Here is a 13,863-nt window from a genome sequence, read left to right as displayed (position 1 = left end):
AGTGCCCATTAGTGCTTGGATACAGGATGGGTTCTTAAACATATTTAAGCATGTGAATAGTCCCATTACTAATTTACATCGATTTGTGTAATTGACATGAAGAAAATTATAGGTTGCGCAAAGAGAAACGGAAACAATATTAATAGAAACTCTAGTGCAAACATCGAGATGACACAATCTGACACAGACTTGAGACCATATGAAGCCCTACTGTCTTCATTTGGGCTCTAGGCGTCTACCAGCATGGAGTAGTAGCGGGGTTGGGGCCTTAGTATCTAAGACACATAGAACTATAAAATAACTGCATGCACAAGTCTCTGTGCTGCCACATAACCTTTTATTGTGTAACTCTTGTCCTTAATAGAACTGGATTTCTTGTATTCATTTGTCACTTGTCAGGTCTTATTTCAAATGTAAGTGACTCTGAGACAGGGACCATGTTTTGTAAAGCACTTACCATATTTTGGGAACTAGACAAATAATAATTCTCGCAAGTTTCCTGGCCGTTGGCTGGGTTCTGCGGTGTTTCTGATCTGTAGAAGTCACAGTCCCGTCTTAATATTTTAGTTCTAAGTGAAATAGGTGAGGCAATTTAAATAAATACAAATAAAATCAGCACTTTTCAGATGGTTTTAGAAATGTAGTACAGACTCTCGAATGCCAACTATCTGTGCTGGAACGATGACTTCTTATTACTGACTGGAAAAGAACCACCCTTTAAAGTGGAAAATGTGTCCTGGAGCTGTTAGTTTTTAAAAAAATGGATTAATAAAAATATAAATTCCAAAAATAAAATGTTTGAATAAATTGTTAGAGTTCTATTAGAGTGACCTTTGTTAAAAGTGAAAAATGTTTTATCATTCTTTGTTTTTCTTAGTGAGTGCAATGGTACGGCAGTATCCATATTTAATAAAGAAGGGTGTTTGGATGTTGTGTTACAATATTTGAAGAAATTTTCCACAAACATAGATCTGGCTATCTCAGTAGGTAAGTGGTGGATAGGGTAGTGATCATCATGTAGTTTGAGCTACGACTATATATCTAGCCTTGCAATACATTGTATTATATGGTCATGTTAATGATCCTATTGAGTCACAACTGAAAATAAGAACTTCAGAAAGGCTCCTTCTAAAAATTACACTTTGGAGTTTGAAATCTTGTATGCTTGTTCTCACTCCAAAAGGGAATGATATATTGTAGTGCTCGAGTGAGAGGGAAGGTTTTCCAGAGAAAAATAAACTAATTTAGCTTTTTTGGGGAGAGGGGATGTGTTTGTAATGCAAGAAGGCACCATCAATTGAAAAATCACACTTCTCTCTGAAAATGCTTGCTCTAACTAATATTGTTACAAGAGCTTCACAACACTTCCACTGTTTCTTTTGTACAGTCAGTCAGGGCTTTATCCACACACTTCTGCATATGAGTAACTCAATTCAGTGGGACTGTTCCCTTAGTAAAGTTATTCATACCCAAAAGGGTTTGCAAGACTAAGCTCTTACGTTGCTTTCACCTGTTCATGCGTGTCTTTCATGCAACAAAAAGAGAAGAAAACCCTTCTTTAGTAGAAAAAAGATTATTGTCGGGGCAGTGTAGTACCATAAACTACTTTTATCCCACCCTTGTGAAATTGAGCAGCTTTCATGATGATAGTGTAGTATCCAGTTAGAGATCTGAAAACATTACATTTTTGTTTGGTTGATTTTTGTCACCACAGCACATTGCTTGCAGACAGTGACAGAAGATAACCCAGACCTGCTTTTTTCTTTCAATGCTTCTGCACACCAAGTATTGGAATCCATAATGTTGTCCCAAGACAATACCATGGAGCATATTCTTTTAAGGACATTGTTGGCAGGTATGATTCAAATCGACCCTAACTTTTGTATTTGGAACATGCTGTATAGAAGATAAAATGGGATGGGAGAGGCAGAGGTTTTAGTTCTCCATCATGCCAAAGTAATAGCAACAAATTATGTTGTTGCCAAAGTGCCAGCTTAGAAGCAAGAGCTGGATAGATTGTTCTCAGATCTATTCCTGCCACTGTTATAGCTTTGTCATGGAGCCTGGGGTTTCATATGTCATCTTTCACAACCAGATAGCGTAAGAGAGCCAATATCTGAATCATGCCAAAAGGCAATGCTCTCTCTTGATTGTGACTTCAGTCCCAATTTGGTTTGGTGTTACTCATTCGTTAGTTCTTACTAAGGAAGTAAAGCAATAATAAATATTAAAGAAACTGTATTGCTCTTGACCTTACCTATGCTAGGCTTTGAAGCATTTCGAAATAGATTTTGAACTTTGGTTTGGCAAGAACAACGTTTAAATCATTTCTAACTTGATTTATCTGGCCACTCTATTACACTGCAACAGAGATTTTGAAAGTAGTTTTACAACAGGCTGGCCTGTCCAATCAAGATTTGCCTGAAATTGGTTTAGCTGGAAGCATGTTGAAACAGACTTTGAAAATCTGTTTTCAAACATGGTTTTTAAAGCCCAGTATAAGGTGCCTGGGCCATTGTGTCCTTTCCCTTCAGCTTCACCGTCTTGTGTTACACCTTCCAGTTAAGATGCTTTCTGACACTGAAGTACAATTAACTAGAATTCTCCAGTTTAAAGCACTCAGTACCTGTGCTTAGAAAGGGAGGGTTTTATTTAATTTCTCTTTATTTTTTGACTGTTTATAAGTCTGCCAAATAATAAAATCAAGCAAAGTAACGTGGAAGAAAATCTCTCCCTTCGTCCTTTTAAGATCATGAATAGCTCAAAATTAAGCTCATTCAGTGTCCTGAAGATCTGCTATATCTATCAGGCAAAGTGTCACCAGGATTTTCCTATGGAAATATTTTGTCCATCTTCACATGATGAGGTTTGCCCCAGCTTACGGTTTTGGGCCCTGAATGTTCAATATAGGTTGGCACTTGAAAGTCACAAGTCTATAGGAAACTTCTGAAATTTCAATTCGTAAAGTAGTCTTACCTTTCTGAAGGAGGCAGTTGTTTCTCAGTTAATGCAAGGGATTGGAAATCGAGGGACAGGGTTCTGTTTTCAGCCATGCCATGAAGCCTCTGATCACCGCGAAACTTTTTTATGCCTTAGATTCTCCTTTCGTAAGATGGGGATCTATATCTGTCTTTGAAAAGTATTTTGAGATTCTTGATGAAAGATGTGACATAGATACCGAGTACTATAGTTAACACAAGCTCTGGTTTTGCAATGGCTACAAGAAGGCCATGCACCATGTAGTTTAAAGGTTTTGACATTCTAACTCTCCCATGTTTAGGCTCTGTCTGGAATATAAAGGACACCATTCCATCCAGTAGCCAGGCAAGCACAATTAATGCTATCCTGAAGATTTTCTCAGAATCACTAGTGGTGGATGCTGGTGAAACAGTTATTCACATGAAGGAAGCTGAAACACAAAGGTTAAAACTCACCGCAGAAGCAGAAATTGAGGAAAATGTGGGTGATACAATAGACAACTCTGTATTGAACGAAGATGATGAAATGGAAGAACCACCTAAAGGAAAAGTCAAAAGACAAAATGACATTTCAGATCTACTTCCAGTAAGTATGGCCGATTGTGGTTGACATAGCACTTAGTGCAGTGTTATGCTTCTGATTAGTCTTTGGTTAACTGTCAATCTCACTTCTCCATAACTCATTCGCAGAAGGGTGAAACTTTCCCAAAATATTTAGCCTCAGACTCCTGGCATAGAGAATTTCATCCTGATCTGTTAAAGTTTGGCAAAGTTATAAGCAACTGAAAATAGGGTCCTATAATGGAAGGTTCACCCTTAATTATAGGCAGAGCTACCAGCATGGTGTCAGTGCCACCTCCTTTTCTCTGCCAGCAGGCCGCCCAAACAGGAAGCCACAGTGGCTGCTGGGGCTGGAGCATGGCTTCCTCCCATTCCTCTACCCACCCCCCTCTGGCATAGGGCCATCATGCTAACCCCCATCATGCAGCCACAGCCTCTCCACAGAGTGGGAGGTGAAGGGGAGCTTGGCACTTGTGCCTGTCCTGTGAAATTCCAACCCTTACCCATGATTCTCCTGGGATTCTTTTTTTTTCTTTTTTTTTTAAACCCTGTAGTTTACAAAGGGTCTTACAACTAGACCAAATTTGGGCAGATTTTCATTGGGACCACAAAAGGCACATGCCTGACACAAAGCCCAACCCTTGCCAAATTTCAGGTCCCTGCTCCAAAGCATGGGGGTGCTAGACCTTTTCAAATTAAAGAGTGCCAGAATTTAACAAGGGAAAAACAATAGCCTCATTCTCAGAAACCGCTGAGTCATTTTGGCTGAATTTTTTTAAACTACATTCAGCCTGAGGCAGACACCCAGCCTGTCAAATTTCAGCCCACATGGTTAAAGTTTATGAAGTAACTGGGAATCAATGGGAAGTGCCTGGCAACCTTAGTAAACAATGGTACCCGTCACAGCTGTAATTCTTTACAAATTATGAGAATTCAGACCTACTGAAAAGGGGGAAAACAGAACAACTCTGAGTTTTTGGCAGATTTTGATGAGATTAGACCTTTCAGGATAACAAGTGATCTGTGCTATTAGTAGGTTCTGTTAGTCTGCAGAACAAAATACTAAACAATTTCTGAAGTTTGGCGCACATCAGTATTAGTAGAACATTTGATATTCTCTATTCTGTTAGTTTTTTATGCGACACCTATTCACAATTATCATATTTTATCTGCTTTGGTTGACAGTCTAACACTTTAAAACTAGAGTGCTATCCTCCAAAATTAAGTTTTGTTTGTTTTCTCTAGTCTGATAAGTGGGAGCTGAAACAAGTGACAGCCTTACTGATGGCTCAGCAGACTGCCCTGGAAATCATTGTTAATATGTGCTGCAGTGAAGGTATGTAGGCAGCTTTTTCGTTGTTACCAAGGCTTCCGTTTTTAGTAACATGGCAAATTTACCTGGACTGTTCTGGGATCTTATCTAACTTGACCTGCTAATCCTCTCATTCTTAAAAGTGAACAAACCATAGATTTGCATCCTTTAATGCCCCTTACTGTATGTAAAGAATCTCAAGATATTAATTTCTAATCCTTTTTTCGATGTGTTTGACATTGCAGATTTGCAGATTTGAGGTGTATCAGCTTCAGACTCCCCACTTTGTTGGAATCCTTTGGCAAAATCATACACAATCTGAAGCCAGATCTCCACTTAAGTTCCACCAGACTTATCTATGTTGGTTAGGGGTGTAATGTTTTTCTTTTTTTCATGATATAGCTGTGCTGTCAGAACCCCTAGTGTCTGCACTTACATTGGCAAAAGAAGTGCTTTTCTGGCATAGCTTATTTTGCTGGCTGGACACACAAAAACTGTATCAGCTTTTGCTGGGATAACTGCATCTATGGTAGGAAGGTTTTGCCTGGCTTTCAAGTATAGGCAGGTCCAAAGACTCAATAGCTATTTCATCTTCAGTAAGGGCTGGGAGCACTGTAGCTCAGGTTTCAGCTTTTTGTGGTGTTGCTAGGGTGACCAGACAGCAAATGTGAAAAATCAGGACAGGGGTGGGAGGTAATAGGAGTCTATGTAAGAAAAAGACTCCCAATTCAGGATGATCCCTATAAAATCAGACATCTGGTCACCGTAGGTGTTGCTATCCAGGTCCGCTATCAAAGAGGGAAATTTGAACCTGATACAGTTGATACTTCTAAATTAAAACAAACAAAAACACAGAAGGGAAATGTTTTAAAGAGTAATGTAGCAAATGTCTTTTTTATGGAGCTGGAGCAGCAACTCTTTTGCTTACTCACTAAATTATAAAAGTCATAAATGGTTGGTTTTAAAAGACATGGACAATGCCATTGAAATGTGCATTGTTTATCCTTTTAACCTTCTGTGTGAAGAATCTCTTATGAGTGCAGCGATGTCAGAGAATTGTGAGTTTGTTTTTAAATCATGGTTTGTATATATAATATGGTTTTTATCTCCATTTTTGCTATCGGACTTACTATAGCAGCTGCAGTTGAGCATCGCGGTTGCTTTCTTCAGATTTGAAATAATGACAATAACTCTAGCTCTGTTTTTGTTAATCTGTGCACGAGACATTTTTCTTTTGCGGACATTAAGAACCTCCCCAGTCGTCTTGCAACTGTTTAAAAATGTCAGCTTGAGCTTCATGAAAGTAATTTCAAAAATTAACTGTCTGATAGAGCCCCTTTTTAAACAATGTGTCCAGACTTCCCTTTTTATTTATTGGGAGTGGGAAATAAATAAATAAAAGTTTTTCTGATCCCTTGTTTTGCTTATGAGAGTTTCCTGGGCAAGCCAGAGAGCAGCACCACTAAACCTGCCCAGGCCCACCTTTCTTCCCATCCCCTTCCTTTATGTGCATAGATCCACCTCTTCAGTTTTAGCTTTGCTGCTGTTACTGATAAGTACTCTCTCGGGGAAGAATATGTGCATAAATTCCTCCTAGAGCAATGCATGAAAGAGGTGGAACTAACCACCAACAAAAGAGAAACTGATTAATACATGAACTTCTGTGCAAATATACCTAGTAATTGGAAAAATAGATTTTTTTCATTAATTTTTTGTTCTAGTGAACTTAATGGTTATTTGCAGGAATGGTAGGTACAACATATTCAGCTGGAAATGTGGTTTTCAGGTTGATGATGGCTCTTTAAGAATAACTTAAAAAACCTTTTCTCTCTCCCCCGTTCCCCTCCCCCCCAACCTTTCCCTCCCCCGTTCTTTATGTCCCAGGGCTTTCAGTGCTATTAAAGGCTTTGATCCTACATTTGGATCTGTATGGAGTGTTCAGAAAGATGGCTCTTGAGCAGAATACTGGACAGTCAGTAGGATTCCATGAGCACCTGGATCCACTTGCAGGATCGGAACCTCAGTTTGTTACAGTAGATCGATCTTCTGCTGTGCAATCACTTTCTTGTTATGGAGCTATCTTCTTCATCTTGCATTGGCTTTCTTGTTCTCTTTTGTTTTGTACCATTTTTCCTTTAGTGTCTTTGCATCCTAAAATTATGGAATGCAACTTCAAAAGAGGGAGGAGAGACAGCTTTTGTACTTTGCTGACAATAGGAATTATATGTGAACAATGTGCTTTGTGCGGGTAGTTCACAGGGCTTTACATACATGAAGCTTCTTTTGAAAACAGCCTGCTTTACTTTTAAAAGGGGAACAATATATATATACATTTTTTCCAGTTTTGGCTAGTCTCTCCAGTAGTTAGTCTGTCTCTTCTTTTCAATCCTAGTTTATTGGTCATTCTTCTGACAGTTAATAAAATAATCAAATAACTGAGGAGTCCTCAACATGAATAAAATGAGCAGCTGGAATTTGTAATCTCTGACACTGTTGCTCCTGACTATAATGTAAATTTGATCCCTAGGCTGCCCACATTTAGGTGATAACTTCTTAAGTAAATCTTGCCGGTTCTGATGAAAACCCTATTAACACCATGTAGTCCGTTTGGTAATTTCTGCCATGTGAGAAATTCTGCACCTAGTAAATGAAGGTCTTTTAAAACTGAATAGCTAATCTAATGAACAGTAATTCATAAGATTTCCTCGTTTAATTAGAAAATCTCTTGTGGGTAGCCGAATATCCTGCTCTTTGTTTACTCACTATAAAATACAAACCCCTTGCGTTACTACACTCCATGATTAGACAGAAATAAGGTCTGTAGGAATTAAGAGGAATCCAGAGACGGGTGTTCATTTAATTTTCAGGTTGCTTAGGGACAAATATATTTTGATTTCCGAACTTCAGCCAGTGTACTGAATTCACAGACATACTCTGCTCACCAGGGGACCCAAGGGAATTAGCTGAACTTTCATGAGACAGACTCCACACTCCAGATCCCAGCTTCCTCTCAATGGGGGCATAATGCAGGGAGCAGGAGTTGTCAGGTGGGGCTGCAAATGTGGGTTGACTGAGGATCAGCTGTAATGAGGAAATAGCTAAATATACTGTAATATATGTATAATATTTATATTACATATGTTTATATGTAAATCTATCCCTTGCCCTCTACAGATGCAGTCTCAGAATGCATAAAAATATACCAAACTCAGCAGTATGTTCCATCCTGTAGTACTTGATAAATTGAATAAGCTTAACCTAAACATGAGCCTTTTATTAAAATAATTCATATGATACTGTGTGTGTGTGTCATGCACAAGGCTGTAGGCTTGAAATGTACGAGAGCACTAGTTCCTAAAGACTGCCTTGTAATATTTTTCTGGAGTTAAACTGGGCATCAGACGCTGGTTTGCATACTTGATAATTCAGGAGTTGGGGGTACCTCGTTTGTGTGTGACTTCAAATTTCATTCTTAAAGCTGTGTTCTATTCTCAGATCCCTCTGACGACGAATGGGAAGAACTCTCCAGCAGTGATGAGAGTGATTTGTTTATGGAGAACTCTTACGATGAGGGAAGTGGACAGCCCATGTCACCCCTTTGCCTCTCTGCCGAGGTTCACGCAGCACTCATGAACAACCTTATTCCAAAGAAGGTAGAATCGCTATATATCATCTGATCACAACTCAGATTCAGTCTTTTCACTGGTTTTGATTTAGACTTCAGTTTAGACCAACAAATTATTCTAATCCAACTTCAGTACAGGAAGATTTATTTTTAATCAACCTTTAGCGTTTTTAAAAAATCCTGGATATACAGCATAATTCATACAAGTTGACTTAACCTAAATAATTCTGTGGTGTAAATGGGACAAGACAATTTCTCCGGTATGTCAGGAATGAAGTCAGATATTGGTCTTTTCTGAAACTGTACATGATTTTCCAAGTTGGATATGTTAAGAGTGCCTGCATAGAGAAAATGGAAATTGAACAAGCCATGGGAATAAATGCCAATTTTCACTTCTAGCCAGGCTGGGGGAAAATGCCAGAGAGCAAACTGAAATAAATACAGACTTCTCCCCCCGTCCCCCACCCCTTAAATTGTTCATTTCGGTAGTCTACTTGCCAATTCTGAGTTTGCTGTTGAGTCCCCAAAACTCATCTTAGTAGGATTTCACAGGCATCAGAAAATATGAAATGGTCATTTTTTAAAGTGACTATAGTAAAGTTTTTCTTAAACACTGTACACCAGTCCCTGTCTCTACACACTTGGAGGCTCTCTCTGTTGCATCAGTGCTTAGATAGACTCTGTAGCATGAACTGTTCTGGAACTAGCCTTTAACTAGTGAGAAGATTTCTGTAGAAGCTGTAAGAAGGGCAAAATAAATCATCTGTGCTGACTACTCTTCACAACCTAGATAGAGACAAGGTGGATGAGGTAATATGTTTTATTGAACCATCTTCTGTAGGTGAGAGACAAGCTTTTGAGCTCCAGCTGAAGCTGGAGGTCACTTGAAGAAGAGTTCTGTGGAACTTGAAAGCTTGTCTATTTCACCAACAAAAGTTGGTTGAATAAAATGTATTGCCTCATCCATCTTGTGTGTGTCATATCCTACATAGCTACAACACTGAAAACTGCATAGTCTACTCACATCATATAACGTTCTTCCTAGTGTACTAATAGCTCAAGAGGATGTTAAACAGTAACTGTTCAAGATAGACATTTTAAAATCCAGCAGTTCCAGATAACTAGCATCCAAAAGTTTTAAAGAAGGTGGCTGAGGAGTTTGCAGGACCATTAATGTTGATTTTAGGTTTTGGAATGCTGAGGAAGTTCCAGAAGACTGGAAGAAAGCTAATGTTGTGATTTAAGAACATAAGTACGGCCATACTGGGTCAGACCATTGGTCCATCTAGCCTAGTATCCTGTCTTCTGACAGTGACCAATGCCAAGTGCTTCAGAGGAAGTGAACAGAACAGGTCATCATCAAGTGATGCATTCCCAGCTTCTGACAAACAGAGGTTAGGGATACTTCAGGGCATGATTTTGCATCCCTGGCCACCCTGGCTAATAGCCATTGATGCACCTATCCTCCTTGAACTTACCTAGTTCTTTTTGAACCCTGTTATAGTCTTGGCCTTCACAATATCATCTGGCAAGGAGTTCCACAGATTGACTGTGTAGCAATACTTCCTTTTCTTCGTTTTAAACCTGCTGCCTATTTTTGTTTGGTGACCTCTAGTTCTTGCGTTATGATAGAGAGTAAATAACACTTCCTTATTTACTTTCTCCACACCAGTCATACTTTTGTAGACCTCTATCATATCCCCCCTTTGTTGTCTCTTTTCCAACCTGAAAAGTCCCAGTCTTATTAATCTCTCCTCGTATGGATGCTGTTCCATACCCCTAATAATTTTTGTTGCCCTTTTCTGTACCTTTTCCAATTCCAGTATATCATTGTTGAGATGGGACAACCAGAGCTGCTTGCAGTGTTGAAGATGTGCCAAATATTGTGCCAATATTTAAAAAGGGTAAATGGGACATCCTACGTAATTATTGGCCACTCAGTCTGACATGGATTCTGGGCAAGATAATGGAGTGGCTGATATGGGTCAATTAATAAAAAATTAAAGGAGGGCGATATAATCATGCCAATCAACATGGGTTTATGGCAAATAGATCTTGTCATACTAACTTGATATCTATTTTGGATGAGATTGCCAGTTTGGTTGATAAAGGTAACTGTGTTGCTGTAATATACTTTTGTAAGGCATTTGATTTGGTATCACATAACATTTTATTTTAAAATTAGAACAATATAAAATTAACATAGTACATATTAAATGCAATGAAAGCTGGCTAACTGATAGGTCTCAAAATGTAATGGGGAATGGGGAATCATTATTGAGTGGGTATGTTTCTAGTGGGGTTGTGCAGGGATCAGTTCTTGGTCCTATGCTATTTTACATTTTTATTAATAACCTGGAAGAAAACATAAAATCACTGTTTTCAGGTGACACAAAAATTGGGGGAGTGGTTAATAATGAAGAGGACAAATCACTAATAGAGAGCAATCTGGAGCGCAAGCAAGCAATTAGCATTTTAGTACGGCTAAATATATACATGTAGTAACAAAGAATGTAAGGCATACTTATCAGACGGGGGACTCTCTGTTGGGAAGCAATGACTCTGAAAAAGGTTTGGAGATTGTGGTGGATAATCAGCTGAACATGAGCTCCCAATGTGCTCTTGTGGCCAAAAGGCTAGTGTAGTCCTTGGATGCATATACGGGAATCTCAAGTAGAAGTAAAGAGGTTATTTTACTGCTGTATTTGGCATTGGTGTGATTGCTAGTGGCAAACTATGTCCACAGTTCCAGAAGGGTGTTAATAAACTGGAGTGGGTTAAGAGAAGAGGCACAAAAATGATTAAAGGTTTTGAAAACATGCTTTGTAGTGATAGACTCAAAGAGCTCAATCTATTTAGCTTAACAAAGACGAGGTTAAGGGATGCCTAGATCACAGTTTAGGAGTACCTACGTGGGGATCAGATATTTTATCATAGGCTCTTCACTCTAACAGAGAAAGTCATAACACACTCCAATGACTGGAAGTTGAAGCTAGACAAATTCAGACTGGAAATAACCTACACTTAAAAATGTATTCCTTATCAGGCAGTGGAACAGTTTACTCAGGGTCTTGGTGGATTCTCCATCCCTAGCAATTTAAAAATCACGACTGGATGTTTTTCTAAAAGATATGCTCTGGGAATTATTTTAGGGAAGTTCAATGGCCTGTTAACAGGAAGTCAGATGATGATCACGGTGATCCTTTCTGGCCTTGGAAGCTATGAATCTAGTTATTTCTGTTCCTACCCTTCCCTGCCCCAATCTCAGCACAGATTTCTGTGGTTAGCAAATTTTTGCTTTTGCTCTCTAGGCCACTTTAACAGAAGCAGAGCCATGACTCTTACTGTTTATTTTAAAATATATGTACATATGCTTGGATCCTTCTCAAAAATACACAATATTTTGTTAACAGGTTAAGAGCTTTGGGTTGTTAAAACTTATTTCTAATTCATCTTTATAACTGATGCAGCCCAGGAAAATAACTTTAATCCTCTAGTACTTAAAAGGACACCAACTTAAAAAATCATGTTTCTGGAAATATATTTCACCTGCTACTTTTACAAGTAACAACTCAGATAACTGTAACTGGCAACATGAGAAAAATATTTGTTTTAGTTTGTTTGCTTTATTTGACAGTGTTTTGGGGTTTTTTGCTTGGTCACTCCTGACTTTACACAGAAAAAACTAGTGAGTTTCCCCTGTGTGTTTAGGTTTTTCATGCAGTAACAAGGAAGAGGAAAACATTTTTTAAGATAAGAAAATAGGACTGTAAAATAACAGAAATTCAAAGGGGAACTTCAGGCTAGGTGTAAAGTCTGAGACAAGTTTGAGTACATTTAGAAAGAAAATTGACTGATTTCACATTGAAGCTGTTCCTTTGTAATAAAAAGATCAAACTTCCAAACATCTTGTTCAGTGATAGTACATAGTCATATTGGGGACTCTGCCATTAGGGGTTGATGTTACCATAAAATTGCTTCATCTAGTTGTGCAGGTGAAGTAGTTTGATTTCTTTCAAATGTGGATCCAGAATGGCACTGGATGATCTGAATAACATCTGATTTTTTTTTTTAAAGCCTTTCCTGTCATTCTTTAATAGTCTAATTTGCTCCCTACTTGCTAACAAGTTCTTTATGTGAACAACGGGAAGAACTTTGGAAGTTCTCTAGTTAATCTTTCTATCTTTTCAGCTGCGGGAATCTTACCTAAACTTTTTAACCTTAAAAACTTGGTATGAGGGATTGGCAAAAGTTCAGGGTTATTTGTAAAGTGCCTAGCTCATTCTTAATTGTGGGTTGTGAAGGTAACATGCCTCATCTTGCAGTAGTAGTAGTGGTATGGCAGTGTGATAGAATCGAGAACAAAGGGGGTGTTTACGTAAGGTTAACTGTATTCAAGGCCCTGTGTACTCTGTGGCAAACTGAACCTAAAATCTCTGGTAAGGTCCCTGGATTCTGCAGCATTGTGGAAATTATGCAGCATATTCATTTTCAATTGTTTAAAGAGGTTTTTAATTAAATACGGAAACATTAAACTGTCCTTCACCCCCAAAAAAACTGTTGCCGAACTTTTTTTCCAGATTCTTGAAAAAACCGCTTTTCCGAACAGTGTTGCTGTAGACATCTGTACACACAGTCCATCTTGGAAGCCATTAATTAGAAAGTAGGAATTTCTTTGACTTTTTTTTAAAATTTTCAGTGCATTTGTAATTAAATTATGAATGTAACACCAGATCTTCAATTTCAAGATTTTCTGTATTATAAACGTTGATACTTTAATGTGGGGGGGGTTCTTGGGTCGCCCTAAAGAGCTGGACTTTACAAGTCTGCCACATTGTTTTAGTAACAAGATACAAATATTTACATGCAGATATTGTGTGATCCCCAGGTAAATTATACCCCACCTCAACACTGCATAATTAAATTAAAATTCCTTGTTTATATTGATTATTTTTTTATTAATAGAGCCTCAAAAAGCATATTCCTGTTGTTTACTTTGTTCCAGAATGAACACGGTACAGTGCAGAGCTCTAACGTGTCTCCATAGCATTTTGTTAGTATCAGATGTGGATTGTCTTGGAGGAGCTTCAGCACTTCAGTCACTTGCACAGCACCTCTCCCAGCTAGTTTTTTCTCAACCAGGTAGGTTTAAGGCCATAATGTTAGATAAACTTTAACTCAGAAGGGTTTGATTGCTTCTATTATAAGTAGATTTTATATTCAGCTCTACCCCAATATAACACTGTCCTCGGGAGCTAAAAAATCTTAGCACGTTATAGGTGAAACTGTGTTATATCGAACTTGCTTTGATCCACTGTCATGCGCAGCCCCATGCCCCCCTGGAGCGCTGCTTTGCCGTGTTATATCCGAATTTGTGTTATATTGGG

At 38.5% G+C, this 13,863-nt stretch overlaps 1 protein-coding gene across 3 annotated transcripts in view; it reads left to right on the top strand.

Annotated features, from left to right (window-relative positions):
* The window catches only part of HEATR3 (HEAT repeat containing 3), a 33,960-nt gene that overhangs the window by 13,700 nt on the left and 6,397 nt on the right, over positions 1–13,863 (top strand). For all 3 annotated transcript variants that reach the window (XM_032784059.2, XM_032784060.2, XM_032784061.2), the window contains 7 exons: positions 878–987; positions 1,715–1,855; positions 3,281–3,564; positions 4,785–4,875; positions 8,347–8,504; positions 13,057–13,139; positions 13,482–13,618. In XM_032784059.2, coding sequence (XP_032639950.1) covers positions 878–987; positions 1,715–1,855; positions 3,281–3,564; positions 4,785–4,875; positions 8,347–8,504; positions 13,057–13,139; positions 13,482–13,618 — 1,004 coding nt within the window. The remainder of the gene's footprint in view (positions 1–877; positions 988–1,714; positions 1,856–3,280; positions 3,565–4,784; positions 4,876–8,346; positions 8,505–13,056; positions 13,140–13,481; positions 13,619–13,863) is intronic.

Source organism: Chelonoidis abingdonii, chromosome 19, assembly GCF_003597395.2.
Source record: "Chelonoidis abingdonii isolate Lonesome George chromosome 19, CheloAbing_2.0, whole genome shotgun sequence".
Classification (NCBI taxonomy): Eukaryota; Metazoa; Chordata; order Testudines; family Testudinidae; genus Chelonoidis; species Chelonoidis abingdonii.
This window is presented reverse-complemented; position numbering and strand designations above follow the sequence as displayed.